The following is a 27017-nucleotide window of genomic DNA, read 5'->3' as shown; positions in this document are numbered from 1 at the left end:
GTGTGACGTACCTGTGCGCCCCACACCCGCGTGTGACGTACCTGTGCGCCCCACACCCGCGTGTGACGTACCTGTGCGCCCCACAGCCGTGACAGTGTTGCTGAGGTTGCCACTCCAGCTCTGCACAATGGCAGTGTAGAGGCGTCCGGGCAGGAGGTCGTGGAAGACGGCGTCAGTGTGCTTTGGGTCCAGCTTCTGCTGCGGGAGGCCCGAGGCTTCCAGAGCCACCACGTAGCCCCCGAGGCCCCCAGGAGCACGCAACCACGTCAGCCACAGGCTGCTCACGTGACCCTGACTGTCCACCTTCAGGTCCCTGGCCGGGGCAGGGACTGAGAGACAGAGACAGAGAGAAACATGGACAGAGAGAAGAGATGGAGAAAGAGAAATAGAGAGAGACAGAGAGAGGGAGGTGCTCTGTTAAATGAGGCCAACCCAGTCCACTACTAGGTTCCTATGCAGAATGCTAGAACAACTCACACCCCATTCAAGCATGTTTTTCATTAGACTCTCTTTTGTTACACACATTTCTACTCTTTACACTCAAATGCCTCCCCAGAGAAAACTAGCCATTACTACAGACCATTATTAAAAATGACTCTTTTAATGTCTTTAACATGAATGCTCATATTTCAATAATACAGTGGCATGTCATTTTTCCAAACAAAGCCTTGTTTACTGGAGAAAGGTTAGTGAGATCTACATTTTTGAATAATTACACAGAGGGCTCTAAGTTAAAACACCACAAGTAATGACCCACACCATCCATTTGCATTTAGACAGCGTGTACTGAGCTATGAAATTGAAAACGTGTCACATGATTCTACAGAAACAAAGAGTCCAGGGTAACTGTTCATGAGTGATGACTAATATAGCTGTCAAACGAAATTACAGAATTCAGCTAAATTAAATTTAACTGGGTGAAATGGACTTTGCCACAATCTTGTTAACACTCTCGTTAACCTTGTTAGCTCTGGTAGACCAACAGTAATCATGGGATTTAGCTCTGGTAAAAACTATTATTTCACTAGGCATGGTATTTATCTCTAGTAGTAGTTAATACCTGGTTAGGGATTATGGTTGTCTCTGATGACAGTTCATACCTGGTTAGGGATTATTCTTATCTGTGTTAGTAGTTAATGGGTCGTGAGGGATGATTCTCATGTGGTAATAGGTAGTAACGAGGTAGAGATGTAGAGATGTAGAAGAAGAGATGGGGCTTCTCACCTGTGCGGGCCCACAGGGCTGAGTCGCTACTGAGCCCCCTACTCCTGCTAACCACCACCAGCTTGTAGAGTGTGCCAGGCAGCAGGTGGAGGAAACTACAGCGCAGCTCCCCTGCCCCCACCCTCTTGTGCTCCTGCAGCGTCTCGTCCTCGCTGTACAGGGACAGGTCGTAGTGGTCCACCCAGCCGTCCGACGCGTTCCAGTGGAAGGTCAGCTCAGTGGTGCGCTGGGAAAGCACACGCAGGCCCGTAACAGCAGCCGGGCCTGAGGAGACAGCAGAGGGCGCTGTTTCTCACCAACACGCATGTGGAGGCAGCCCATGGCCCCCCAGGTGCAGGGACCCTGGTGCAGAGGCTCAGAAAGCTGCAGTGATTTCACACACTAGTGTTCTGCATCGGTTCCCCCACACGTCTGCGCAGACGTCGCAGACCCACAAGCCCTTCGTTATCTGCTACATATGTTTTCAAGATGGAACAAAGATGGACGGAACTGCACTGGGATTCTCAGGAAGGATGACAGCAAGGAGAGGAATATAGACGTCTGATACATTACTAGGAGTCTGGAGTAAGTTATCAACATACTCTAAGCTTTGGTCATATGACTCAACGCCCAATTCTACCATTTAAACCCTAATCTTCTCAACGGTTTGAGAGCACGACACTCTGGTCACCATAATGAACAGTATTTATCTGTCTTGATCTGTATCTGCTAAACTCATATAATTCATTCAAACCTAAAAAACTGTTCAGGCACGTGAATGAGGACTACAGAGGCCTAGAAACAAATCAGTCACACTCGTACGGTGTTCTCACACACATGTTTCCTGGTAGGCCGTGATTCATATCTTACATGTCTGTCCCTTTGCTATGGCCTCCCTGCTGAGGGTGGTGTTGCTGAAGGTTCTGACGTGCACGCTGTAGGCTCTCCCAGGAGTGAGGCCCTCGAAGATGTGGCGGGTGGAGCTCACGAGCTCTGTGGCGCTGGACACCACCGTGTCATTTTCATCCAGGAGCTGCACCCGGTACCCATCCAGCACGCCCAGTGCCACCTCCCAGCTGGCTGTCAGGCTGTGTGTGCTGCGTTCACTGTCCGCCTGAAGGGCTTTCACGCTGGAGGGCACTGTGGGACACACACACACACACACACACACACACACACACACACACACACACACACACACACACACAGCCATGATGTAAAATGGACATATTATCTGACCTAGTATATTTCACCTGTATATATCTCACCTGCTACATATATAACTTGGTATATATCTCACCTAGTACATATCTAACCTAGTACATATGTCTCCTAGTACATATCTAACCTAGTAAACCTGATACAGATCTCAGCGGGTACGTATGTAACCTGGTGCATATCTCAGCGGGTACATATGTAACCTGGCACAGATCTCAGCGGGTACGTATGTAACCTGGTGCATATCTCAGCAGGTACGTATGTAACCTGGTGCATATCTCAGCAGGTACGTATGTAACCTGGTGCCTATCTCAGCAGGTACGTATGTAACCTGGTGCATATCTCAGCGGGTACATATGTAACCTGGTGCATATCTCAGCGGGTACGTATGTAACCTGGTGCATATCTCAGCGGGTACGTATGTAACCTGGTGCATATCTCACCTGTTCGCCCACTGGCTGTTCTGCTGTTGGTCAGTTCTGCACTGACTGTCTGCACTGTGACTGTGTACAGCTGACCAGGCACAAGATCCTCAAACTCAGCTTTGTTCTCCTGCTTGGGGACGCGCTGTGTGACCTGGATGCGTGCGTCCTGCAGTAGAGACACTGTGTAGAAGTCCATGTCTCCAGCTCCAGGGCCCCATGTGGCTCTCAGAGTGCCGCTGAAGTCTCCAGGGTTCAGCTGGAGGTTCTCCACCTGGCTAGGCACTGGAGGGGATGGTGCTATTAGTGGCAGGGGCTTACCCTAACTACAACCCTCGCCCACACCCACACCCAAACCCCAACCCTAACCCCAACCACAATGTCCACCCCATCCCCAACCTCCCCCCTAACCCCAACCCAAATTTAAATACCACTCTCACCAGTGCGGCCCTCTATGAAGCGGACCTGCAGATACGACCCACTGATGGTGGACACCACTATCTTGTAGAGACAGCCTGGCTGAAGGGGACTGAAGGTGTGCTGGCGTGCTGCGCTGCCCAGTCGCTGTGCCGAGAACACCTGTGTGTCGTTGAAGAGGATCTGGACCTCATAGTGATCCACATCTCCGAGCGCTGCTTCCCACGTCACACGCAGGTGACTGGTGCTGCTCTCAGCCAGAACCAGGGACCGCACCACGCCTGGCACTGCAAGACACAACTCCTGCCTTAAAAAGGACTATTGGCAGTCCTCCAATCAAATCACGTCTTACCTCTAAGATATATCTGACTGTGTTACATTTTATAAATCTGACACTTATAATGAAACAAGACTACACAAGCTTAAATTCAATTAAACCTAGAATATTGTGTGTGTGTGTGTGTGTGTGTGTGTGTGTGTGTGTGTGTGTGTGTGTGTGTGTGTGTGTGTGTGTGTGTGTGTGCCAATCGTTTTGTCTGCCTGTCATTTCATTACTGCCATCCTGTGTTCTCTTGGAAACATTACATGTTATTCCTGCTAAAATCCACAGGGTGGCACTGTTAGTCAATTTGATATAGTAGTATTGCAAGTTAAAATGACTCACGTGTTCGTCCATCAGTGGAAACACTGGATTCATATTCCCCACTGCAGGTACTAACGATGACCGTGTAAAGACGACCAGGCACCAGATCACTAAACACGCACTCATTTCGACCCCTGTCCACCGTCTGGTTCTGTATAAGCGCGTGTCTGTGCAGGACTGCTACTTTGTAATGGTCATAATCTCCTGCCGCGTGGTTCCAGTAGACCTTTAGAGTCCGTTCCTGGGCTAAATGGGTAGCGTTGGGGTTCTGCACTGCAGAGGGCTCTGTGCAAGAAAATTATTAAAGAAATTACATTAGACATTAATAATAAAACATTAACATTAATTAGTTCGCTGTTTAAATCGGTGCATCTCGCTCTGCAAATGATGTCAGTTTACATCAACTTTATCATTCCCGGTTCACGTAGGAGTGGTTCTTGGGCCCTATCTAAGTTCTGTTGATCGTGCGCGTGTAGATCGGTGCTGACGGAACTCACGTGTCCTGGCCTGCACTACTGTGGCATTTTTATAGATGCCACTGCACGCGCTGATGGAGATGGTGTACAGACGGCCCGGCACGAGGCTGCTGAACTCGGAGGCAGCTTTGGTGACGGTGAGCGTGTGTAAACTCCAGCTGCGGTCCTTGAGGATGACCTGATAATTGTCCACGTCTCCTGCCGGCGCACTCCACGACACATTAAGAAAGTCTGAGCGTCCGTTGTTACTGACTGTTACAGCAGCAACGGCTGCAGGCACTAAAAGAGAAGATGAGAAAGAATAGGGCATATGAAATCAATTTATACTCAGAGAATGAAGTATCAATGGTAATATTTATACACAGAGTATGAAGTATCAATGGTAATATTTATACACAGAGTATGAAGTATCAGTGGTAATATTTATATACAGATATACATACACATATAATTCAATATTCAGTTTATATTCATCATAAAATCCCTGTATAGAGTATTCAGTGTTTGCAGTTCTATTATAAGCCTTCACTGGTGTATTTAGATCTTTATTGGATATTTGAATACTTAAATTTAGTCGGTTTTAACGGTTTCATCAGAGATTGGTTAAGTGTCAGCAGAGATTGTGTATAGTCAGTTCTGCTGTCAGTACTGCTGTCAGTTCTGCAGTCTTTAGCTGGTGTTCCCACTCCAGGGTGAAAGTGGGATTCGTTTCCAGCATTGTTTGGGTCGCCTTTCAGGACTTCATTAAGGCTGGATATCTGCACCTCAAAATAGCTTCTTTGTTCTATGGGAAAACCTCTGGGTCCAGCCAGGAAGACTTTGATAAAGTCCTGGGGGTTTTTTCCCTCTCCAGAGCTTCCTGAAATTCCTCAGATTGGTTTTTGAAAGTCACATATTGTTTTGCAAAGATTTTATCAAATGATTAATTTCTCAGGACAATGGCTGAACAAACTTTTGTTTAAGTTCTTATAAGAGCAGATACACTAACTTAATTCAACTTTAGACATTAAACAGGAACAAATTATTCTACCTACAGAAATAATATCTTAATTATTTTAGGTTTTCTGATCAATTATTTTCATTTAAGTATTGTAGACCAGCAGATGAAGTCCAAAATCAAATTTTATATGTTGTTATATGTGAAAACAGGCTCTCAGAATGCACAGGTCATATGGTCATAAGGTTACTGCTAGGATTCTTCATTCGGGGGTTCTGGACTCAGAACCTCTAAATGGTCTATCAGAACTTTCAGGCTGGAAGGGGTCCGAATACTCCAGCACTTGCTTATTTGATTAAACATTTTAAGTCATCCAACTTTTTCTTTATTCAGTGTTAAAACACTCATGTTCAGACATGTACCCCCTGGACATCACCTGGATACTCCCTGGATATTACCTGGATACCTACTCTATACCCTCTAGATTCTCTCTGGATAATCTCTGGATCCTCTCTGGAGACCCCTTGCAGACACCACTGACTCTGCAATGCTGTGTGTTACCTGTGTGGCAGTCGGCCGTGGCCTGTTTGGAGACCTGTTCCCCACTGACTGTGAGGACCAGCAGCCTGTAGGAAGCTCCTGCCCTCAGATCTGGAATGTGGACTGAGGTGCGGTTAGCTGGGATGCTGGTGTTGTAAATGGCCCCTTTATCGTATAGCAGCAACACCTGATAGGAGTCCAGATCTCCTGGAGGCCTTTCCCAGGTGGCGAAGAGAGAGTCTGTGGTGTGAATGTTGCTGATCTTCAGGTGTGACACTTTCTCTGGCACTGAGGACAGACAGGTGAGTTAGAATTCAAAAGTATTAAACTTGTAGTCACTTTAGGTGCCCTTTATAATGCCTGCACTTTAATGCTGGGGAGGTTTTTAGTCAGGCCTTCATAAACCCCGCCTTACATGTCCTTCCTTCCACAGAAGCAGATCTCCAGAGGACCCCACTGGTGGTTGTCACGACGATCTTGTACAGACGGCCAGGAGTGAGCACATTAAAGGTACACTCCCTCATCTGCCTTTCTAACCTTCGGCTCTGAACGGCAGTGGTGCTGTTGGCGTAGAGAAGGTCCACGGTGTAGCCATCACGAGGCCACGCCCCTGGGCTGTGGTCCCACAGCGCACTCAGGGTGGTCTCGTCTGCATGATGGATGTGCAGGTGGGAAACGGGAGGTGGGCCTGGGAGAATTACACAACACATATCAATCAAAGGCAGAATTATTAAGACATGATCATCATCCTGGATTACCTAATTCCCCGTGGCAGTAGGCAGTGAGGCTGGATTACCTAATCCCCCATGGCAGTAGGCAGTGGGGCTGGATTACCTAATCCCCCTTGGCAGTAGGCAGTGAGGCTGGATTACCTAATCCCCCGTAGCAGTAGGCAGTGAGGCTGGATTACCTAATCCCCCGTGGCAGTAGGCAGTGAGGCTGGATTACCTAATCCCCCGTGGCAGTGGGCAGTGAGGCTGGATTACCTAATCCCCCTTGGCAGTAGGCAGTGAGGCTGGATTACCTAATCCCCCATGGCAGTAGGCAGTGAGGCTGGATTACCTAATCCCCCGTGGCAGTAGGCAGTGCTGGTCTGGCCTCCGCTCTCCACGCTGACTGCGGCTTCGTACATCCTGCCTGGCTGCACATTCACTGTGGCGAAGCTGAACTCCGTTGCCTCCTTATGCACGGTCTCATTAACCAGCATCTCACTGCCATTAAAGAGCATCACGCGGTACTGCTTCCACTCTCCTACAGGGGGCGCCCAGCTGATCTTCAGAATACCCTCCTCAGTGAGGCTCTTCATCGTCAGCTGGGAGACCTTCCCTGGAGCTGCCGTCGACAGAGAGGGAGAAATAACTTTAATGTTCAACTGATACCTGACAAGTGAAAGAGAAGTGTTAGTCCCTGCTGTCCCTGCTGATTACATGGTTGAATTCAGACTGAGTCACTGTGCAGTGTTTTTCTGGTCAGGTTTTGGTGAACTGCAGAGTGAGCAGGCAGACTGGTGTGGGCTCCTCCACTCTCTCATGATGCCTTGTGTTCATTGCACTGCTGAGTGTGAACTTCCACAGAAAACCACATGAGCTTCAAGCCAAGGTGAAAGGGTTAACCATCTAACCCACAGAGGTCTATTAATTAGATCTGAAATCCCAGATAGATTAGATAACGTTTAAGCCTTTTTGACAGTTCATGCAGCAGGTTCTTAAACCACAATTTCATCCTGAGCCACAGAGCATTATATTTCACCATTAGAAGGATTTGGATCAGTCTGGAATAAGGTTTGACAGCTAGTCCAATCAGCTTCAGCATTACTCACCGGTGCTGCCGGTCACGTTCACCTGATTGGTCAGATCCCCACTCCTGCTAGACACTGAGGCATGGTAGGTGTAGCCAGGTCTCAGGTGTTCAAACAGAGCTTCTGTGTGGTCTGGGGGAAGTGTTTTATGTTGTAGGGCTGAACCAGGACCCTGAAGCAGGACCAAGTAACTGTCCACATCTCCACGAGCCTTATCCCAAGAGACCTTGAGGCAGGTGTCACTACCGTTGTTCTCCAGGAGTGCGTTAGAGACTGTGGCAGGTGCTGCAGAGGAAACACAGTCATTCAGTGCTGATGTTTACACTTATACATATGTCACACTGCTCTGTGCTATGTCTGGCTCTGTCAGCTCTGGCTATGCTAATGTTCACCACTTGTCAGTGCACTGAGGAGTTCAGGGTGCTTCAGGGGTATCATACTGCTATGTGTAAGGGGTCACAAACTTTGCAAAACTGCCTGTCAACAGATGGCTGAATGTATATTTTGAGTGAGCCATTGTGACTATGGAGGTGCCTGAATGTTTTGATTGTTTTGACCCTAGCAGCGTGTTTACCCTCTAGTCTTCACGACCAACCAATCACAACAGAGAGGAATGGGAGCTGGTGAAATACATGAAGGCTGATATTATTGTGGGTGGGGCCAGGGGGTGTGGCTTCAGAAGCCAGAGTCTAATTGACTTAGTGAAGTGGTGACATAGCATAGGAGGATGAAGGGTACGTTTCCTCTCTACACAGGAAATAGATACAGCAGGGCGTTCACCCGGCTGCCTGAAATATCATGGAAAAGGTCACACACACACACACACACACACAAACACACACACACACACACACACACACACACACACACACAGTAGGGAAAGACCGGGAGAAACAGAACCTGAGCCTGAGCCTCCAGATTCAGCTGAAGCACCTTTGTTCTTCACTGTCCTAGAAGCCCATCATGGTATCTAATGTGTGTGGGTTCACACTGAGCTTTGAGAGGACTATACCTGTTTGTGCTTGAACGGAGACGGAGTTCTGCAGCCCCGCTGACTCTGAGATGATGCTGATGTTGTACAGACGTCCAGGAATCAGGTCGTCCATTGTATAGGAGGTGGTGGTGTTATCCACAGTGGTGTTCCAGGTGGGGCCTACACCCTCGCTGTCTCTGAGCACTATTCCAAACTGCTCTCTGCATCCTTTGCCAGGCTGCCAGGAGAGACTCAACGCTCCCACGTCTCTAAATACCTGTACAGTCTGCACGGCTGAGGGTCCTGGTGAACAAACGTGCAAAGTATCAATAACGTGTTAAGCAAATGTTAACATCAGCAAATGTTCTCTGCTGTGTACTTCTCAGCATTATTATTATTTTGTTATATTTGTAGGGCCACCCTCAGAGTATGAATCCCCTGAAACATCACATTAATACAACTCCATTTTCTGATACATATGATGGTGGTTTGCACAATGCTTTTAGCGAACAATTTTTATTTTACTGTAGTGGGAGAGTTCTGTCCTGTGACACAATAACTGAGGAAGGTGTGGAGGGTCCCACAAGCACCAGCCTGTGTGTGAGAGCCCAGCAGAGAGTGTGAGTGTGATGGGGAGCTGATAAGATTGTTCTGTGCTGTTTAAAAGAATGCCAGGCTGGGTGCAGTGGCCCATTGTGAGAAAGCAGGACAGGGAAAGAGGCCCTTTGTTGATAAAGGGCACGTCTGCGTGCTGCTCCCCTGAGCTCTGGCTCCCCTGAGCTGCTAGCAGTCCAGTTACTCTGCACCTCACACATGTGACAACTGTATATAACTGTATATAACTGAGTGTATATAACTGTATGAATGTATATTATAACTGTATTAACTGTATAAGTGTATATAATAACTGTATGAGTGTACATATTAACTGTATGAGTGTATATAACTGTATGAGTGTATATTATAACTGTATTAACTATATAAGTGTATATAATAACTGTATGAGTGTACATATTAACTGTATGAGTGTATATAATAACTGTATGAGTGTATATAACTGTATGAGTGTACATATTACCTGTATGAGTGTATATAATAACTGTATGAGTGTATATAATCAATCGAAATTGTCCTCTGCATTTACCCATCTGTGCAGTTAGAACACACACACACACACACACACACACACACACACACACACACACACACACACACACTAGTGATTACTAGCCTTAGCCCTAACCCGGGGATCACTTGGGGTTAGGTGCCTTGCTCAAGGGCACCTCAGTCATGGCCACAGGCCTGGGAATCAAACCCACGACCCTCCGGTCACAATTCCAGTTCCCAACCACCGGACCATGACTGCCCCATGTAATGCTGCTACTAAGGACTAGAGGTGCCTGATGTGGACATAAGCCTTATGGATGTGTTGCTATGGTAATCTCATTGATATTTAATAAAAAACAGATTGATATTTTAGTTAGATTTCAAAACCGTTTTAATTATTTAATTATATATTAGTTCAGTAGACTTTAATAAATGCTTTGGAATGCTGTGCACACAGGGCCTCAACAAGTTTTTCTTGGAAATTTGAAAGTCTGCTATAGCAGAGTCTCCAATGGTAGAGTCTGCAGTGGAGTCTATAGTAGTGAAATCTATAATAGTGGAGACTATGGTGAAGTCTATAGTAGTGGAGAATATAGTAGTGGAAACTATGGTGGAGTCTACAGTGGAGTCTATAGCAGTGGAATCTATAGTACTGGAGCCTATAGAACTGGAGTCTATAGTAGTGGAGTCTATAGCAGTGGAGTCTATAGTACTGGAGTCTGTAGTAGTGGAGTCTATGGTGGGGTCATCAGTTCATCAGAACTTCAGCGTTTGGAGTATGTGAGCTGTGCTGGTATTAATAGATTATGGGAGTGGGCCAGTGAAATGTGATTATCAGAGAGGTCCAGGTGAAAGAATAAGGCAACATGCTGTGAGGGTCAAAAGTAAAGGCTGAAAAATCTAACACGAGCAAAGCTCCAATCAAAACAGAACACAAACCCGCCTAACGACACACAAGCCCCCCTAACGAAACTCAAGCCCCCCTAACGACACATGAGCCTGCCCCACCACACCCCTAGCCCACGACCCATTTCCTTCAGGACAAAAGAACAATAGGGGGAGGGCGGGGGGAATTGAACAGTCTGGAAACACTTAGGGTCAGACTTCTGTTCTGGAGCCAAACCAACGAGCCAACAAAAAGACCCATAAACACACACACATCATACACACACACACACACACACATCATACACACACACACACACACACACACACACATCATACACACACACACACACACATACACACACACACATCATACACACACACACACACATCATACACACACACACACACACATCATACACACACACACACACACACACACATCATACACACACACACACACATCATACACACACACACACACACACACACACACAGCATACACACACTCTGTAAGTCTCATGTACGCCCTGAATTGAAATGTCAAGAGACAGGTATGCACTCATGCACAATAATACAGCAATTTAAAAAAATATTTTGTCTATTAGTATAATTAAACATACATAATAAAATGTGCTGTCTAAATTGATGGTCCTATGATGGACCTATGGTCACGAGTTCTGGGTAGTGACTGAAAGAATGAAATCACAAACACAAGAGGCTGAACTCGAGTTTTCTCCACAGGGTGTTCAGGCTCTCCCTTAGAGATAACGTGAGGAGCACGGTCATCCAGGAGAGGCTCGGAGTAGAGTCGCTGCTCCTCCATGTAGAGAGTAACCAGTTGAGGTGGTTCGGGCATCTGATCCCGATACCACCTGGGCGCCTCCCTGGTGGGGTGCTCTGGGCATGTCCAACTGGGAGGAGACCCCGGGGAAGACCTAGGACATGCTGGAGAGATGACATCTCTCGGCTGTCCTGGGAACACCTCAGTTTCCCCCTAGAAGAGCTAGAAGAGGTGGCTGGGGAGAGGGAAACCTGGGCCTCTTTGCTTAGGCTTCTGCCCTCGTGACCCGGACCCGGATAAACGGATGAAAATGGATGGATAGATTGATGTATGGATTGATGGATGGATGGATGGACTGTCTAAAATTCAAACTAACAATTGGATCATTGGTCTTGTTTTAGCATTAAATCTTAAATTTTCAGTTTGTTTGATAGTTATGCCATTTGATGGGGTTTCTGCCATTTTGTTGTTTCGTTCTTGTTTCTGTTTGTATGTAAAGCGTCTTTGGATATTTTGAAAGGGGCTATATAAGTGGAATTTATTATTATTATTCTGCGAGGATGAGCCTTTGACCTCAAGCTCCATTCTCAGAATCCAATCTATTGCCTCTCATAAAAACTGCCAAAATATAATGTGGAAATTAATGGAAATTATAAATGGTGTGACAAATGAAAATCCCTGTTTTAACATTCGGACATGAAACAACAGTTGGTTCATCACTGATTCATTCTTCATGTTGACACAGCAGTACAAAAAATGTGTCAGTTCAATAGATTCTTATTCAGTACAATATTAGGCAATCTCAGTACCTCACAATTATTCAGTAGTTTTAGGCAATCTCAGTACCTCACAGTTATTCAGTAGTTTTAAGCAATCTCATCACCAATGTGTTAACCTTCCTTACTTCCTATTACATTAAATATTTTGTACCCACAAAAAACTTTTCTAAAGTTTTACAATTTCACAAGCAATAAACATATAGTAGTTTTTTACTGGAAAAGAACCAGCTCCAGTGTGGAGTCAGGAGTCTCCCCTGAGAAAGAGTCAGACCGTGGCTTTATGAGAGCTCCTTAGACTTAAACGGACTTACTGGTTGTCAGGGAGATGTTTCTCTGGTTTCCATCCGTCTTTGACATCACGTTCAAGTGGTACAAGGTTCCAGCATCTAAACTCCCAATTCTGCATATGACCATTTGTCTGTTCTCCTGGTCTTGACTACAGTCTGCTGCTTCCAGCGGGTTCTCCCTGACAGACACTCGAAACTGACACGTTGTATTAGAGATGTTCAGGGTAAATTCTACAGAGTCTGATGTTGAAGCAGTCTTGCTAACACTTATGGTACATGGCTGAGCATCTGCAAACACTGCACTCTGAAAGAGATGGAAGGAGATCAAATGACTGAGTTCATCTTTCCTTCTGTATAAATGAATTCTTACAAATCAGGTTTAGTGTGTCTAGTGTGAACAAGATATAGAACACCACAACTGATAAATTCCATACAAAATCCAAAATTTTCAAAATACTTACCAAAATTCCACATGCTACCCAAATGGCTACAGAAATAGCTTTATATTTCAGCATTTTGATTGTTAGATTATCTTGGTCAATAAATAGAAATTCAACTTAAAAAGACGCTTGAAAACATAATCCAAAGGTTTTGGAGATGTGTGGAAATGTGGGCTCCCCATGCGGTGGTTATGGTCACCTCCGAATAATTTTCCCAAAACTCCAAGGAAAGACAGAGGGTTTGGTCCAGTCAGAAAATTCGGTCCGGTCAGAGGGTTCAGTCCGTGTGGACCTCCGTGAGAGCCTTTGTCTGGCTCACTCACGCTCATCGGCCAACTGCAGGGAGTCCTGCGTGCAAATGGACTCTTCGGTCTGGGACGGATATCCTTAATCAGTGAGGCTTCGCCGGGCTTGTGTCTTAAGTTCAAATCCAGTGGTCAAGTACAGCAGAGGTGTGAAACACAGTCTCCATTCCTTAAAATCCTTCAGTTTCCTGCCTGACTTGATTGTGATTGGACTGTTTTCTTTAGCTTAACTACAGGAGCAGCGATGCCCCCCTACTGCTATGAAGCCAGCGCAGAAACAAGACTTTCTCTGCTCCCTGGACTGAAGGTCACAGGCGGCTTTGTTGTCTGTGAAATCTTTCAAGCAGGACCCCCCTTTCCTTCCTGTATCCCCACAGAGCACACACACTTGGTTAAAGCTACACACACTTTTCAATCCACTCCATTAAAAAAATTTAATCTTTAGTACTATACTTTGTCACTTTTTCTATTATATGGTTTAAGGCTTCATAGGTCTCCATTCATATGCTGGTGTAGTATAATAATGTACAGGATGTTATTTTTCACTATTCTGCACATGTAAATAGGCAGAACAAACTATAATTTCCTGTCTTAATATCAAACATTGCACAGAATGTCTGGTTTTGTTGCTGAGGTAAAATGGGATGAATTAAAAGCAGTGTGAAATTATGGGAGCAGACAGAACATTTTCAAATGGTGAAAAATGTCAGACCAGTATATCAAACCAGTAAATTGTGGTGTCTATTATCAAGACAATGATCCAGTTCCTGAGTCTGTGTAGTTTTCTTTTACCATGAAATTTTCTACTGATTCAAATAGGTTCTAATATTCAAATAGGTTCAAATGTTCAAATATATTCTGAATTATTTGGGCCCAGTTTTCACTTCAAGTGTTGTATTTTTTATTTTGTCTACATTTAGCCACTTTTAAATATTCAGAAATACTAAGTAAAATGTCGTGTTCCATAAATCAAAAGATTAATCAAAAACAAACATCTGTCAATAAAATTGGTTTAATGGCAGTAAATTACTGTTATAGGTACATTTTCAGTATAAGACTGGTACACTTTAATATAGGACAGTCAGAAGTGGCAGAATTGCCTGATTTATCCACAAAAACACATTTTTCCACATTACAGGTTTTTGAGATATAAGAGGACTCATAGTATGGACACACAGTACATAGAACCTCAACATTAGATATTATGGCTTAAGTAACACTGTAATCCTGTGGTTTTATGTACAGTATATTTTATCAATTGGATATATTTGCTGATTTCAAGAATTGTTCTCGGGGTGAATTAAGTACTGTATATTGGTCATGGCAGTTCAAAAGATGCCTTCTATTAGCCAACTGGGGTATTATATCCCTTACTGGGAATACAAAGGCAATCATATATACAATTATAGCAGTTACAAATATCTATCAAAGTTATGCTGGACAGTCACCTTCTTGATTTGCAATAAAGATGAAAAAAGAGTCACTGAGTGTCACAAAAATACCAGAGACCAGAGGGACAAAGCTACACTCTGTGAATCAGCACACACACTGTGAGCCAGTACACACTCTGTGAACCAGCACACACACTGTGAGCCAGTACACACTCTGTGAACCAGCACACACACTGTGAGCCAGTACACACTCTGTGAACCAGCACACACACTGTGAGCCAGTACACACTCTGTGAACCAGCACACACACTGTGAGCCAGTACACACTCTGTGAACCAGCACACACACTGTGAGCCAGTACACACTCTGTGAACCAGCACACACACTGTGAGCCAGTACACACTCTGAACCAGCACACACACTGTGAGCCAGTACACACGCAATGAACCAGCACACACACTGTGAGCCAGTACACACGCAATGAACCAGCACACACACTGTGAGCCAGTACACATGCAGTGAACCAGTACACACACAGTGAACCAACACACACGCAGTGAACCAGTACACGCACAGTGAACCAGCACACATGCAGTGAACCAGCACACATGCAGTGAACCGGCACATACGCAGTGAACCAGCACACATGCAGCGAACCAGCACACATGCAGTGAACCAGCACACACAGTGAACCAGCACACATGCAGTGAACCAGCACACATGCAGTGAACCAGCACACACAGTAAACCAGCACACATGCGATGAACCGGCACACACGCAGTTAACCAGCACACATGCAGTGAACAAGCACACACAGTGAACCGGCACACGCAGTGAACCAGCACACACACAGTGAACCAGCACACATGCAGTGAACCAGCACACATGCAGTGAACCAGCACACGCAGGCTTCACCACTTCGACTGACCAGATCAGATGCTTTATGTATGCTACACACACCTAAGATAAATTCACAAATATAACTTTTTAAAACCTTTGTATCACAAATAATTGGAATTAAAAAATCTGACAATATAAAAGAAGTGTCTTAGAAATATTCGTTATCGTACAACAATCATTGTCCCGCCCCTAAAAACTGAAAATCAACAGACTTAGCAGCAAGACAGACTGTCACAGAACACACAGATCATAACAGCACATATACACTTACAGTTCTCTATGATACACATATGTATCTCAGCACAAAGAGGGAAATTTTTTTGAATATTTTATTTCCCATTTTACTAGGATGCACTTCCTCTTCCTATCAAGTAAAATAGCCAGACAGTTTCAAAATGTAAAGAAAGAAAAGTGCTTTAAATATATCTTTAAAAGGTGCTTTGAAGATTAATTATAAAATTATTTGGAACCTACATGGTCTAAATTCAGTGTCATGTCATTAAAAATTATATTTTTCATATTATTATAAAGCAATCTGGGACCTCCCATGTCAGATCACCTGTAGAGCCGAGGATTCTCTCATTTGGAGCAAGTTAAAGTGCTGTTTATGAATTAGACCAGGGGCAGTGATTGTATATCTCAAAAATCTAAGATTGGTAAACTGGAGTAAGTGTCCAGAGAACTCTTTACTTGGTCCAGAACCCTGAAAAACAGAAGCTCCTCACAGGTTTGAAATGTACTGCTGAAGCAGTTTAAAATATCGTAAAGTAGGCAATAGGTTGCTGTGTCATTAAAACATCTAACATAACTCCAATGTCCAATATTATCGTAGCTAATCATAGTATCGTTCCCATATAGTATGGTGAATGACTCTGAGCAGGTGCAGTGATCTGAGAGAGTATGACACAGTCAGTACTGAGAGAGTATGACACAGTCAGTACTGAGGGAGCATGACAGTCAGTACTGAGAGAGTATGACACAGTCAGTACTCAGAACTGCTCTTAGAGGTTTAGCCTCCTCCTTACTCAGCAGATGTAGGTGAGATATTTCATAAAGCACTGCACCAGTTGTCTTAGTCCTAAGGGATCTGCACCAGTAGTCTTAGTCCTAAGGGATCTGCACCAGTAGTCTTAGTCCTGAGGGATCTGCACCAGCTTTGCAATAAGAATTCTTAATTATGTACAAAATTCATGCCAAATTAAAATCTTGAAAATCTTTTTGCCTTTCCTGAACTTTGAAAATATTGTGGATACACTCAGTTACACAGGCACCAGTGCATATTCACCAATGTGTGTGTACACCAGAAATTGTGTTTATACTAGCGAGTGTGTTTACACCTGAGTGTTTACACTTGAGTGTGTTTACACCTGTGAGTGTGTTTACACCAATTAGTTACACTAGCAAGTATGTTTACACTTGTGAGTATGTTGACGTGCGTCTCAGTTAGTGTTTACACCAGAATGTGTGTTTACACTGTGGAATCCTGTGACTGAGTTTTTCATCAACAACAAAACGGGAATAAAACTAAATGGGAAAACATTTTGTGGTCTTTTTACCCTCAGTGAAAGAAAGTTCAATGCGATCAAGAGATTCCGATCACTGAAATATGAATGTTGCATGATGAATATTAAATGTGTTCAGTGTGAAGGACTTGCTGTGAGATTCTGGTTAATTGGTTTATGGCCCTGGGAACATTTACTGCTGTGATTCCCACCCGAGGCAAGACAGACACCTCTCCCACCTCATCTCACACAGGATGTCTCTGTCATTCTTAGTTTTATATCTGATTACCCATCACTGTGTCATCACGTCAGTGTCTGGACAGGTCTCAAATTTATGGCTGTTACCTTACTGAAGGGGATGGATCGTTGGCCCAACTATAGTTTTTATTAATGCTCTGTTAATGTTATAAATGTCATTTTAAATGTGTATTATGCAATAAAATAAAATCTCAAAATAATGGTCACAGATATGTAACCATCCCTGTCACTGCTAACCTAAAAGTAAAGTTATCAAATTAAGGTCAAATTGTATAAAAATAGCCTTATTATTAGCATTACATTTACATTTATATGATTTAAACTCTGATATACAAAGTACATTTCTGTATGTTCATTTCACACTACTGTCATTATTGTCTAAACACTTATTTACAATTGGGAAATAAAATAATGCACAAATTGACTTAGGAAATGGTCTCCTTGGGATAATAAACATATTCAAATACTAAATATCAAATAATGAATATGGTTTAACATTTTTCGTATTTAGCTTTGACAGAAACGTGAACTAAAAAGCTTTGGTGTTTATTTGACAAAACTGCACTTTCACTTTGCGAACACAGTGGGACTTTGATTTTGACATTCATGCTGAAATTTAGCCAAATGTTTGTTGGTGTTTAATAGTGTATCATCTGATACACTGAATTATTGTTTCATAAGTTCATATAACTAATGAGAAATTCACAAATGGTGTGATGCATTTAACAGTCTTCAAATACATTGCGCACAGTAACAGTTTTTAACTTTAAACTGGGGGAAACGGTGCTAATGATAAATAAAGATTCTTGAGTTGAATACTAGTACCATGAACCAGTCAGAGATTAAATGAAGAGGGCAATGGTGAAGGGTGAAGTGGAGAGGGTGTGTATTCTGGTAGGCTGACCATGTGTGATGGAGAGGGCAGAACATAAGGGTCGTTAGAGGCGATTGAGACTCCTCGAACGGCAGCAGTAAGATCACAAGAGCAAATTTGCTGAAGTCTTTCGGGTGAGAGCTTTCATCACCATAAAGTCCAACGAGACTGATCATGACAGTCCCCCTGATCTGCTAGATCATGTTCTGGTCTGAGTGGCAAAACAACAACAGAGGACTTCCAGGTCAAACTGGAGTGAAATCCTGGACCGTCTTCCTGTTGATTACACTCACTGGCCAGCTTCTGCCGACAGTCGGCTCTCGTAGAGACTCAAGGCATGGTGGACAAACTCGTACTGTTCTTCAGTTTGGATCATTCCACCCCTGTGACACACGGTTAAGAGGTTAACTATGAAATTTCAAAGCCTTTTGAAAAGGTCTGATCTTATTAAGACAGTTGAAGCACATCTCTGAATAATGATCAGTTTCCCAAATTGTATATTACATTAATACAATATGTAAATACTTCATTCATTTAGTGGTGCAATTCCCCAGAATAATGTACAAGCAGATGTCAGGTGTGGCATTATGACAGTATACTGTGTGTTGATGTTTGTGTGAAATAGTTATATGATTTATAAAGTTTATGGTTTACATACAAATAACTAAAAATTGCACTGATGAAGCCAAAACAGCTTATTAAAAAATAATACAATTCAGCGAATACATTATACAACTATTACAATCCAGCGAATACATTATAAAACTATTATAATGCAGCGCATACATTATTAACACACAGGGGCTTTTCAGCACTCTCCCTGTACCTGTCTGCTCTCAGCTGGCAGACGATGCTCAGAACATCCACAACACCCTCCAGACGCAGCTGATGACAGCCTATCGTTGTGGCGATGAAGCAACCTGTTCGACCAATCCCAGCACTGCAAAACACAAAAGAGTTGCATGTGGCAATGAAACATTATTAATACAATAATATTATATTAACATTAATAAACTGCACAAACAAAACAGCCATGCTGATGTAACACCCTGAGGAGATCCCCTCCCCAGGGCCCCTGTGTGGGGATCAGTGTCTCCCCAGGGCCCCTGCATGGGGATCAGCGTCTCCCCATGGCCCCTGCGTGGGGATCAGTGTTAACTCCACCACTGTAGTTCACTGGGCTAACTCCACCACTGTGGTTCACTGGGCTAACTCCACCACTGTGGTTCACTGGGCTAACTCCACCACTGTGGTTCACTGGGCTAACTCCACCACTGTGGTTCACTGGGCTAACCCCACCACTGTGGTTCACTGGGCTAACTCCACCACTGTAGTTCACTGGGCTAACTCCACCACTGTGGTTCACTGGGCTAACCCCACCACTGTGGTTCACTGGGCTAACTCCACCACTGTGGTTCACTGGGCTAACTCCACCACTGTAGTTCACTGGGCTAACTCCACCACTGTGAGCCATTCTGGATAATTTTAACTTTACAGCAAACAATTAGCTTTCAGATCCAGATTATTTGGCTTTAATATCATATTTGTGAGTGATATTAACAATAACTGTGTTTACATGCATGCAATATCCTTACTAATCCCTGAACGCTGCTGAACACATTTACTTGAGCTGTATATAGACCAGTCAGTCATAATCCTGTTTACATGAGCTATATCAAAACCAGAAAAAAATGAATGTAGTTCATGTAAAGATACATAAAGGTATATTATTAGCTGATGTTTTGAAACAGAAAATCACAGTCTATTGTAGTTTGAATGAAATGCTGTACCTGCAGTGAACAACGACGGGGCCGGAGGGATCCAGGGCCTCTCTGGCTGCTTCTACGTCACTCATCAGCTGCAATAAGGGCCCTGCACTGTCCGGGGTCTTATGGTCCGGCCACGATGTGTACCAGTAGTGCTGGACTTTGCGATTTACACCACTTTGCTAAAATAAAGAAATCAACATATATCCAAAGCCACAGTGTGAACTATCCCAATTGTTTTACATCGTACAACTATAACATGACAAAGAAACTGACTGGAGTGACACTCCTTAAATCACACTTAAGGAGTGAGGCTCCTTAAATCACACTTAAGGAGTGAGGCCCCTTAAATTGTACTTAAGGAGTGAGGCTCCTTAAATCCTCAAATTATTTGCTCACATGTTTTGGGGTTGCAAACCAGTAGCTACAAGACAAAGACATCCTGGCCCTCCTTTCCAGAGGGTCTGTGCTACCTCACATTCTGCTGCTGCACACAGCCAAAGGCTCTGACAAAGTGTTCAGCATCTGAGAAACATGAGCAGCTAGTCCCCGCGTGTGAAGGACATCAGGACGTACTTTAAGTGTGAGGGAGCGGACGGTGTAGTGCTCACATTCCCTGACACCGCTCACGAGGACCTCCACCTTCCCATAAATCCCGCGCTTTTCGGGCCAGTACAAAACACATTTCTGTGACGAGAGAAAGATTGAAGAAGAGAGACATGAAGAGATGCCAGTCTGACTGCACACTGAGCACAGGGTGTCACGGAGGCGTGTCTTACCTCGTTTTTCTCCTTGAGTTTGGTCACCATGACGATAACAGGGCAGTTCTCCTGCCAAGCCATCTGCCAGAAGTCATTGACGGTGTTGATCATGGGACCCTGCGTGGCAATGTATGCTTTCTCTTCCCTGAGGTAACCCTGGAAGACAAAGCCAAGATAGAGTCTTGACCCAGCTCAGATTTGCAGATCTTCTCCCCTTGAGTTTTCTATATGTAACCAGACTCTGCAGCATTAACAGCTGTTCACAGCACCCACAGTGTGCATGATCTGGAAATCATTTCTACAGAGCTCAAACGTTCTTTTTCCTGTTTGCCTCCAACAAGGACACAATGAAACTACAAAAGCAAAACTGCAAAGCTCCAGTGTACAGCATGGGAAATGTGTTCAGCATGGGAAAGCTCCATGAGCATCCTGAGATCATGAGAGGAACAAAATGGTTGAACAACAAATGCCAGAAGCAGAACCGTTTTTCAACTTGGGTTGTGCCTCAATGTCCATGGTTTGCTGTACTAATAAAACTACAGCTGAGATCTGCAGAATAAGTGCAGAATCCTGCAGTATAAGGGAGTTTTCCTGCTGCAGGATCCAGTCCTACTGCGCGGAAGGCCAACGGGGCCATTGCACCGCACTTCCTGTGGCTCCTGGTCTTGAAGCCATTGTCTTCGGTAGCAAAACAATGAGTTCACAGCCACCTTTCCCTCAGGATTTATTATCTCACGGTGTTAGGCTGAAATGTTTATTTAATTAGTGACAAGAAATTAATATCAATCATTCCACTGAAAAGCTTAGGACATTCCAGTCTATAAAAAACAACACATGAGGTAAGGACTTTTGGAATTAAATAAGCAGCAAATGATTTCCTGTTACATGTCTTATCAGACGTACCCGTATGTAGTTGGCATTAATGTAACAGCTGAGAGGATCGTTGGTATTCCTGCTCTTCAGAACAACTCGGGAGTGAGGATCTGTGAAAATGACATTTTTTTGCATTATGAACATGGCAGAATTCAACCTACAATAAGGTGCACTGTACATTTTATGTTGACAGATACAGTACAGTTCTGAGTGAAATTGTTTAAATACATGTGATTACATGTAGTTCACCAGAATATTAACACTGCACTTTTGGTACTTTTCCAAGCATTGACCTTAATGTTTTAGTGCCTGTGTTTACGTTAACGTACTGTCTTCATCAGTGGTGGACAGCAACGAAGTAAATGTAATTCGTTACTGTACTTAAGTAATTTTTTTGTAAATAGTATTTTCATTTTTCTAACTCTACTACATTTAAAATTCAATCAGCGTTCGGTTCAACTTCAATGCAACAGCATAAAAGTTAGGGAGAACATATCCCTACATACAAATTGGAAAGAAACTGTCACTTGCCAAAAAACCCATGGCTTTATCTGAGTGAAATGACTCCTTCATTTTCAAGTGCCTTCTCTGCCTGCCTCAGTCCCATAATATTTGTTCTTATAAGAATTCACCATGCAGTCTAAGGAAACACATAGAGTTTAGCTGTTTTCATAGGCCTACTGGTCATTTACCTTAATGAGAAATCGAACATCTTTTAGCGAACCGTTTTTTTTTTGTTGTTGTTGTTGCTGTTGTTTGTTTTTTGTGCATGTTAAAATAAGTCTGACATTAGCATTGTATACATGGTTAATTAGCTAGCTAGCTAAGTTGGCTCTTGCTAGTACCTGGAGCCGGTGGCGAGTGTATTTTGTTGAGCGGGGGGGGTGGGTAGCGAACGTAAAATGGACACAGATTCAGTGTTATATCGCCGGTGGATGGCGCCAGAGCTAGCGAACTAGTGACGTATTGAATCATATATGTGGATCTGAGGTAAATAAACTGGATATTTTTTTTCGGCGTGAGATATCGGAAGTGTGGCGTGAGAGCGTGTGAAAACGGTCAAATGCGTGTGTCTCACGCTCAATGCGTGAGAGTTGGCAACCCTGGGTTTGTGTACTTCATTCACCACTGCTGTTCATGTTAATGTACTGTGTTTATGTTAATATACTATGTTAATGTTCACCTATAAATCTACAATACATACACATTCACTGTTGTAAAGGGCCAAGTTCAAGATTAACTTGAATAGTTTTAGGACACACACACAAACACACACAGAGACAAACACACCCACAGATACACAGGCACAAACAATATCCTGTTTTTGCCTAGACTTCTGAGTTGTTTGACACATCTCAGAGAAATGTTTTAGTGGTTCTGATAACAACGTCCCCATAGCAGAGAGGCGTTCGCACGAGACAGGCTTTCTTTTGCAGTCCAATCTATTTCTAATTAGTACAGAGCAGATGACATAATTTTAGGCCTTTCCTATGTATAATAATCTACATATAATAATAAAAAATCAGTGTTTCTAAAACCACTGTCAACCCCCCCCCCCCCCCCCCCCCCCCCAAAAAAAAAACTCCTTTAGGTACTCAGGCAGAAGGAACACTGCCTTCCACAGATTGATAAGGTGGTCTCTCCCCAGCTTGTTCGGAGATGAGGTTGTTCCCAAAACAGAAAAGCTCTTAGCTAAACAGCCCAGCCCATGAGTTACATAACGACACTGACACTTCTTGAGGCAGAGCAGAGCCAGGAACAAGATGTTCCCCAGCATACGAACGCTGTTCCAGGAAGAGAAGAGGAAGAGCTTGTTAACCTCATCACCGGCACGTTCTCGCCCAGTAGGCTGAGGGCTACCTTCCTCATCCAATCAGCTTCAGTTACAGTGTAAGAGGTGGGACTACAACAGAAGCATTGGATGAGGAGGGAAGGAGAGACCAACCCCATTTCCCCAGATCTTATCTTGTTTTTTGTACTAATCCTGCTCCATATGAATTTTTACCCTCCCTGCTAAGACAAGGTAGGAATGTCACTTCAGGACAAGGCAAGGTGCCAATTTACATAACATTTGTGTGCGTAATCAACATCATTAAAATACAAAAGGACCAAACAATTGAAGGATCTGTATCTTACAGATGTTCACCAGGATCCAACACCCAATGCCTAAACAACTGTTTGAGGTGCCTGTTGTGTGGGAATGATGCGCTCTATGAAGAAATGAATTTGATGTATTTATTTTACTGCAACTCACAGTCCAGATTTAAACTTAGTTATACATTGTGATGCATTACGTCATGCCAGTGTAACCTTAGTGACGAAGGTTAGTGGAGAAGGTGCAGCCACATAGATGATTGCTCTACCCCAGCAGAGCACTATAGGGTCATCAAACCTGCACCCCTGTCATGGGTTTGATTCTGCAGTGGTAACAGGTTAATCAGTGTTGCTCAAAACTGAGAAGCACGTTGATTATGTTGAGAATGAGTGAGACTCAGACTCAGTGAGACTGTCTGCCTGTAGATGACTATATGGTCTTGACCCAGAAACAGTAGACACAAGAAAGTCTTGGCTGAAATTAATGGAATTGAACTGGGGCATGTTGAGAGAAAGAGAGACTTTCCACTGACATTAATCAGTCTGGACACATTGAGTCTTGCTCTGGCTTTCTCTGGATAACAAAGCAGGTGGACGTGCTTCACTGGATGTGACAGTCTATACATCTAATAATTGTAATTCATCTAATACACTTAATACATCTAACACAGCATGACTTGTTCTTGGCCCAGAATCAGTGGCAGCTATGTTGCTCCTGCAGCTAATGGTGTAGAAGATGGAGTGATGACACAAGAAAGGCTGTGAGAGACTAACTTGGTAAAATGGTCTTGTATCTGTTCTTGGTTCCATGACTGGGGATGTCCAGGTCCTTTGGATCCACAAAGTTCATTGGAATTTCCTGGACAAGAGAAATAAAAGTCAAGCTTGTGTCAGAGCTGACCTGGAGGGACAGGGTGTAGCAGAGGAGGAGGGTTGGGTGGAGGACAGGAGAAGGGATGGGTGGAGGAGGAGAGGAGGGTTGGATGCAGGAGAGGAGGAGGCATGGGTGGAGGAGAGGAGGGCAGATGGGTGGAGGAGAGGAGATGTGGTGGGTGGAGGAGAGGAAGGGGGATGGGTGGAGGAGAGGTCGGTGGAGGGGAAGAGGGGGATGGGTGGAGGAGAGGAGGGGCGATGGGTGGAAGAGGGGCGGGTGGAGTAGTGGAAGTACTTACCGCAAACTCCACCTGCAGAGCTTGCGCATTGAGTGCGACGTCTCGGAGCTGCTGGCGTGAAAGGACTCGGCTGGCGGAGTGCAGGTACTCCTGTGCCACATGCTCACGGGGGGACGTCACGCTGCAGCTTAGAGGCTCCACGCATCCTAGTGTGCTCATGTCCAGCACCAGAGACACGTTGGAGCCGCGGCTGAGGGGGACGAGCAGGAGAGACACCGCGTCACACAGCGCAACACGAACAGCATCACACACACAATTGCTATAGGCTATATATATATTTATATATTATTATTATTATTATTATATTTTTTCATCCATACATTCATTATCTGTACTCTGTACCGCTTAATCCCGCTAGTCAGGGTCATGGGGGCTGGAGCCAAACCCAGCATCATCTGTGAAGGCAGGTACACCATGGACAGGTCACCAGTCCACCACATGGCCAACACACACACTCACACCTACGGGCAATTTAGAGTGACCAATCAACCTAATACGCATGTCTATGGACTGTGGGAGGCAACAGAGTACCTGGAGAAAACCCACGCAGGCAGAGGAAGATGATACAAACTCCACACAGAGCAGACCAGGCCGAGAATATTTATACACACACACACACACACACACACACACACATTTAATGAGCTATTGGGTTTCCAGTGAGGTACCACAACGTGTGTCTCCCTTGGGTTAGGGTTAGTCACTACTCCATGTCTCACCACTCCATGTCTCCATGTTAGTTGGCAGCATCAACATGGCGTTTCAGTAAGAACGCTGCAGCCTCTTCTACACAAGGCTCAGCAGGGCCAGGCAATAGGCCCGCCCACGCAGTCAACATCTCATTTTATTGGTCAGGTTCCCTGTCATTTTGCTAATAGACCTACATTACAGAACCTTTCTCAGTCCCCCCAGCAGCGTCTTGTAGTCACATCCACAGCAGTGAGCCTCTGCACACACACTGATGAGCAGTCTGGATTAGTTCAACTCAGACAGAAATGTGTCCGACAGTAAATTTTATTCATGAGATCAAATTTTAAACATTTTTTTTTCCTCCCTTCACGGGGGCTGGGGGGTCATGAGGCCATGCTGCTAAGGGCGCTGACTCACGTAGCCCATGTGCCCTGAGTGATTTTGTTTCTGCCCTCTATGGGGGTGTACAGTAGCTGTATCTAGCAAAGACTGATTGCTTCACTAAGGAGGAAGGAAGTACTTCATCAGGACATAGCAGTGCACAAGCTATAGGGCAGTGGCTCTGCCTCTAGCTCTAGAGCAGTTTTTCTGACTCTAGCTGTAGGGCAGTGTCTCTGACTCTAGCTGTAGAGCAGTTTTTCTGACTCTAGCTGTAGGGCAGTGTCTCTGACTCTAGCTGTAGGGCAGTGTCTTTGACTCTAGCTGTAGGGCAGTGTCTTTGACTCTAGCTATAGGGCAGTGTCTCTGACTGTAGATGTAGGGCAGTGTCTCTGACTCTGGCTGTAGGGCAGTGTCTCTGACTCTAGATGTAGGGCAGTGTCTCTGACTCTAGCTGCAGGGCAGTGTCTCTGACTCTAGCTGTAGGGCAGTGTCTTTGACTCTAGCTATAGGGCAGTGTCTCTGACTCTAGATGTAGGGCAGTGTCTCTGACTCTGGCTGTAGGGCAGTGTCTCTGACTCTAGATGTAGGGCAGTGTCTCTGACTCTGGCTGTAGGGCAGTGTCTCTGACTCTAGCTGTAGGGCAGTGTCTTTGACTCTAGCTATAGGGCAGTGTCTCTGACTCTGGCTGTAGGGCAGTGTCTCTGACTCTAGATGTAGGGTAGTGTCTCTGACTCTAGCTACAGGACAGTGTCTCTGACTCTAGCTGTAGGGCAGTGTCTCTGACTCTAGCTACAGGACAGTGTCTCTGACTCTAGCTGCAGGACAGTGTCTCTGACTCTAGCTGCAGGGCAGTGTCTCTGACTCTAGCTGTAGGGCTGTTTCTCTGACTCTGGCTGTAGGGCAGTGTCTCTGACTCTAGCTGTAGGGCAGTGTCTTTGACTCTAGCTATAGGGCAGTGTCTCTGACTCTGGCTGTAGGGCAGTGTCTTTGACTCTGGCTGTAGGGCAGTGTCTCTGACTCTAGATGTAGGGTAGTGTCTCTGACTCTAGCTGTAGGGTAGTGTCTCTGACTCTAGCTGTAGGGCAGTGTCTCTGACTCTAGCTACAGGACAGTGTCTCTGACTCTAGCTGCAGGGCAGTGT

General features: G+C 44.6%; 2 protein-coding genes across 3 annotated transcripts in view; both read right to left on the bottom strand.

The window, feature by feature from the left end:
• Positions 1-13526, bottom strand: part of ptprb (protein tyrosine phosphatase receptor type b) — a 31330-nt gene extending 17804 nt beyond the window's left edge. The window contains exons 1-14 of the mRNA XM_077005488.1: positions 12931-13526; positions 12494-12773; positions 8667-8930; positions 7676-7939; positions 6919-7188; positions 6272-6544; positions 5878-6144; positions 4401-4658; positions 3925-4188; positions 3284-3547; positions 2865-3128; positions 2074-2343; positions 1225-1488; positions 72-329 (exon numbers count right to left, since the gene is read on the bottom strand). Of these exons, the coding sequence (XP_076861603.1) occupies positions 72-329; positions 1225-1488; positions 2074-2343; positions 2865-3128; positions 3284-3547; positions 3925-4188; positions 4401-4658; positions 5878-6144; positions 6272-6544; positions 6919-7188; positions 7676-7939; positions 8667-8930; positions 12494-12773; positions 12931-12984 (3514 nt within the window). The 5' untranslated portion in view covers positions 12985-13526. The remainder of the gene's footprint in view (positions 1-71; positions 330-1224; positions 1489-2073; positions 2344-2864; positions 3129-3283; positions 3548-3924; positions 4189-4400; positions 4659-5877; positions 6145-6271; positions 6545-6918; positions 7189-7675; positions 7940-8666; positions 8931-12493; positions 12774-12930) is intronic.
• A 684-nt stretch (positions 13527-14210) lies between these two features.
• Positions 14211-27017, bottom strand: part of ptprr (protein tyrosine phosphatase receptor type R) — a 44475-nt gene continuing 31668 nt past the window's right edge. For both annotated transcript variants that reach the window (XM_077005487.1, XM_077005486.1), the window contains 8 exons: positions 24806-24995; positions 24408-24492; positions 21570-21649; positions 20685-20822; positions 20482-20592; positions 19930-20087; positions 18966-19079; positions 14211-18522 (listed from right to left, as the gene is read on the bottom strand). In XM_077005487.1, the coding sequence (XP_076861602.1) occupies positions 18429-18522; positions 18966-19079; positions 19930-20087; positions 20482-20592; positions 20685-20822; positions 21570-21649; positions 24408-24492; positions 24806-24995 (970 nt within the window). In that variant the 3' untranslated portion in view covers positions 14211-18428. The remainder of the gene's footprint in view (positions 18523-18965; positions 19080-19929; positions 20088-20481; positions 20593-20684; positions 20823-21569; positions 21650-24407; positions 24493-24805; positions 24996-27017) is intronic.

The sequence above is a fragment of the Brachyhypopomus gauderio genome, chromosome 5 (assembly GCF_052324685.1).
Source record: "Brachyhypopomus gauderio isolate BG-103 chromosome 5, BGAUD_0.2, whole genome shotgun sequence".
NCBI lineage: Eukaryota > Metazoa > Chordata > Actinopteri > Gymnotiformes > Hypopomidae > Brachyhypopomus > Brachyhypopomus gauderio.
Note: the sequence above shows the minus strand (reverse complement) of the source record. Positions and strands in the feature narration are given on the sequence as shown.